Below are 4,671 nucleotides of genomic sequence, written 5' to 3'. Positions count from 1 at the left end.
ATGGCAAACATGGCATTTAATAAAAGCATAAAATTTGGCTTAATAACTGTCAAGATTTGTCTGGTTGATAGTCTCCATTATTATACACTGAATAAATTAGCCTAGTGGCTAGTGGACTTTTAATCTCCTCATAGCTTAACAAATTACATGTATTATTTATACTATTTCTTACTCATTGCTAGTTTAGTTACACAACACCACGGGTGACATCGCTCAGATGAACAACCCACCCTGAGCTACAACCCGTTGCAGATTTCTGTCCACATCCATGCACTGCTTGGACGGAGACAGGGAGCCGCTCTTCCTTAACATGTATCATGTGCCCGTCTGTCATTGGCGGAGCAGTCTATCAATCCCACCAGTAAATACGACTTGTGATTGGACTGTACTTCAGCAGACAGCAAGGCATTGGCCAAGAGCGCAATGCCCCTGCCTCCAGGCTTTTTGTCCTTCTTTTTTTTCAGACCCACAGTTACGAGTCTGTTTCGGTCTGTTTCAGAGCAGAGCTGCGTGACAGCGCTGCCACAAATCACGCACAATGAGTCGCAAGCTCGCAACTCTTGGGGTCCGCAAAGTGGGTGTTTTAAAGTGAGCTCTGAAAAAATAACCTGCAATAGTGTAAATGTAATGTAATGTAATAAAGACTCGCCATTTCGAACCTCAATTTTCAGAGTTTCAAAACTTTTTTCCCAACATGCACACACCAGTTTTCAGACCAACATTTACAAGTTTTCAAACCCGAAAAACAAAATAATACTCTGGAAGAACAGTGACAAATTGGAAAAAAATTGTATCCTAAAAAAGTGTTGCAGTTCTGAAGAAGAAAAACTCAAATACGAAGTAATGTTATATAATGATTTTAATTTTGTTTAACACTTTGCAAGCCTTCAAAAAAGTTTTTGATCTAGCAAAACTTTTTTTATAAGATTTTGAGTTTTCAAGCACCTTTCAGAACTTTTTTTCAGTTTTGAAACGTGGCAGGATAGTCTTCCCATACGAGGGTGGAAGTAGTATTAGTTGTTTTTCTTATTTTTTTCTTTATTTGATTTTCTCGGGATGCAACTAAGCAACAAACTACACTGGACAGACAACACTGAGGCCCTTTACAGGAAAGGACCGAGCAGGCCGTGAGCAGGCAGTGACTGAGAGGAGGATGAGAGGGAAGCTGAAAGCCATCATGAACAACTGCTCTCATCCTCTCTATGCTGAGCTGAGGCAGCTCTGGAGCTCCTTCAGCTGCAGACTCATCCAGGCCCGAGCCTCTAAGTGCTTTGGAGGCTCATTTGTGCCATGAGCCATCAGACTCTACAACGCCACAGCACCCAACTGGCAGACTCTATTTTTGACTCTATTCTGAATGTTATTAGTGTTATTGTATATTGTAAATTGATTGTACATAGTGTGTATACAGTGTGTATATTATTTATACATCTACTTAAGAATGTGATTCTACTTTATTGCATTTTTGTTTTTTACATTCCTCTGTGCTGCTGTGTTAACACGAATTTATTAATAAAGGTACATCTTATCTTATTGCTATTAGTCAATCTATTCTTATTTTTATTATTGATAATGTCTTATAGTAGAATATTGTGATGGCCCAAACCACAACAGGGTAACAGCAACTTATGGTAATACAGTACACAAGTCTATCTTGTTTTGTTAAGTACACAAGTTAAGTTCTTTTTGCAGTTAGCCACACCCCAAACAATTCATGCTTTCCAATTGACCCTTAGCTTCTGTCTTTATTTTTTTCAAGTCAGTTTGACAGCCTGAATAAAACCTTTTAAATACACAATGCAAATGCAAAACTGTCTGCTTCTTTCTGACATCGCTTTTTCCAAAAAGTAGACAATATTTCTCCAGGGAGCGCAGTTACAGTAGACAGTGGCAGCGCTGTGATAAAAGTCTGATCCCGCAGTTTGTCGGACTTAGCAACAGTAACTAAGGGGGCGTGGCTTAGCAAAGCATCAATTACAAATTACACAGTTTATTTCACTTGTAATATACATTTATTTGCTTTAGCCAAACACTGTTTAAATGGAGCGCACACATTTTCACAATGTAAGGTTAAAGTAAATATTTTTTGTTACATTAATCATTATTGTTTTTTGTGTTACCATGTTGGAGGGAGGTCTGTCCTGGTGGAAGACAGGCCTGGAGCACTGTTATATCCTGCGGCCTGCCAATCAAACCGTACCATGTGCTGCCTTGTTGGAGGGGGATTTTGAGTTGAGTTTATTTTACTTTGTAGTAGTTGAAGTTGGCGCCCATTTTGTTTTCCCCTTGTGTCTAAATTGGTTTGGCCAAGCCTTTGTGAATCATTCAGTTAGGTCAGTTTGTTCAGTTTATATCCTGTTTTGTTGTTTGCTGTTGAGTATAGTTACATTTTGTTGACCTCATTTATAGGCGTAGATGTAAAATTATTGGTTTCTATTGTTTATTGTTCTATTGTCTATTGTATTCTACAAAAAAACCTTTTTCAACAAAAACTCTTGTTCTCATTTCTTGACTATTTGGTCCCTGACAAATATACTGTTATAATATACTCTCCCAAAGCTTCTGTACTCCTGCAAATGGAGAAAAACTATCTTTCTCCACATGAACAGGCTCTCTCCCACTGAGTTTGGTGGCTGTTGGATGGGTAGTGATGGAGTGTAACCTCCAACAACCAGCTTCCTCCCAAAGGGCTTGGGGGCAGCCAAGGAAGGGAGACCCCTGCCTCAGTGAGCATAAATGAAAATATTAGCAAAGACTGAAGGGGAGGAGGGTAAAAGTCTGGAGAGGCAACTTTTTCATAGAATTACACACACACACACACACACCCACACACTCCATCACTCGATTATTGAAGAAAAATATTCTTAAGCAGCACATTTGAACTTCTTTTATTTGGCTAAAGAAACTTCCTCAAAGCATTCTGTACTGTATATTTTACAAGCAGGCAGGCTGTGCAGCTTTACACACACACTTTCCTGACTCAAATTCAATCCTTAACAGCTCGTCAAAAGCTAGTCTAGCACTACCCCCCCAAAGATAAGCAGAAGCCAAATACATCCATCAAGATTGTTTAAAACATGTTTGGAATTCCATCAGGATTCATAAAGAGTCACACAGCTTTTAAAGATGTCAGAGATATTTTGCATCATTACATTTCTATGCTAATGAAAGCAAATGGCTGTCGAAGAGAGGCAAGAAGATTGGGGCCAATTTTGTATGTCTCTTTTGCCTTATAATGTGCAGATGCGTAGATCTCCTCAATGTGTTTATTGTTGTTGTTGTATATCACCAAAACTCTGTCCATGTTACTTTCAGGGTCGCTGCGGTTGTAGTACTTCCTTACTTCATATGGCAGGTCCTCGGCATGAGGAGCGTGGAGGTTTCCGATGGTGTAGTACCTGTATTGCTTTTTGTCCTTTATCACTGGAAGCAGATGCTTGGGCCCTCGGTTCAGAAACACATGAAATCCGTACTCTCCGCGAGTGGGATCACACAGAGCCACCATGTTGTTGTCCAGGCAGTTCTGTACGTACCACACCAGCAACTTCAGGCCGTGGCGAGGCGGCGGTTGACCGAACCCACTGTCCTGCAGCTCTTGGTCTGAGTCTAGGGTTTTCAGAATCGAGGTCAAAACAATCGACACCAAAGTGAAATGAATCAGGAGCTGCATCTCTTTGCCGTGTGCCAGGTCCAGGTTATCTATGGGAAAAGATGATGAACATACCACTTTACATGAGTGTAACTACACTGAATACATAACAGCTGCATCCTTTCACATCTTACCTCTTAGTTGGTAATAACAGTAACAAATACGGTCTATAACAGTGCCTCCAAATGTGCTGCAACTACAGCTTAAGTATACTTTCTGCTGCGGGTGAAAGCGCTGCTGGGTCCTGCAGTTGGTGTCTGTCTCGTCTGTTGGATGAAAGCAGCGTACTTGTTATTTTGACCAGAAGTAAAGCTATTTTCACTCTCTATTTGCGAAGAAAGAGGAAGTGCTGCGGCTGCTTCACATGTGTGCCTGTGTGTACAGAAGGCATGGTTTAAATTAAGACAAAAAGTTAAGCGTCAGCTTGAAAACATTGACATAATGTTGACAGTTGCAGAGGAGAGGTATTGAACTGCAAATTGCATGTGGAAAGACTTATTATCATAGGGAATTCTGTCATTTGTTTTCAGCTGTGGCACTGTGCTTGCATTGTGATAGGAGTGCAAGAGCAAATCCTCACAGCACGAATGGTTCATTTTTGAATTTCTGCTTTCACTCCCGTTTGTGAAAACACCTGCTGTCAAGTGAAGCACAGCAGAACAGCTCTGCAGTATCACAGAGGATTAGTAACAGCATAACAGAGGAACTGCACCTAGTTATTCCACTCCCAACAGTAATGGGCAATTCTTCTCAGCAGTACTTCTCAGTGTACTAAATCATTAGAATCAGTTAATTCAAAAGATCTGTTTAAGAGATTTGTTCACCGAATTGTTTGGTGCTTGACCAGAGTCTCACTTACTGAACTGAAACACGCTACCACGTTCAGCTCAGCACGCAAACTGGTGAACGGAGACAGTCGTTCGTGGAGGATAAGCCAGGATTAAGTTGGATAAAGCTGCTATAACAAAGTCCTTCCTTATAAAAACACATAATTATTACACTTCCTACTTTGAGACTTCAGA

At 40.5% G+C, this 4,671-nt stretch overlaps 1 protein-coding gene across 1 annotated transcript; it reads right to left on the bottom strand.

Annotated features, from left to right (window-relative positions):
• Positions 1-2,864: 2,864 nt before the first annotated feature.
• si:ch211-198c19.1 (uncharacterized protein LOC100151013 homolog) lies at positions 2,865-3,941 on the bottom strand. The gene is made up of 2 exons (XM_038712316.1): positions 3,784-3,941; positions 2,865-3,699 (listed from the first exon to the last, which is right to left on the bottom strand). Exon 2 carries the CDS (start codon positions 3,668-3,670, stop codon positions 3,149-3,151), a length of 522 nt encoding a protein of 173 aa, XP_038568244.1. The 5' UTR covers positions 3,671-3,699; positions 3,784-3,941; the 3' UTR covers positions 2,865-3,148.
• Between the last annotated feature and the right edge of the window lie 730 nt (positions 3,942-4,671).

Source organism: Micropterus salmoides, unplaced genomic scaffold (genome assembly GCF_014851395.1).
Source record: "Micropterus salmoides isolate LMB-PRFRI ecotype aquatic unplaced genomic scaffold, ASM1485139v1 Ms_hic_scaffold_11, whole genome shotgun sequence".
Lineage (NCBI taxonomy): Eukaryota > Metazoa > Chordata > Actinopteri > Centrarchiformes > Centrarchidae > Micropterus > Micropterus salmoides.
The sequence above is the reverse complement of the archived record's forward strand: the minus strand, read 5'-3'. Positions and strand labels throughout refer to the sequence as shown.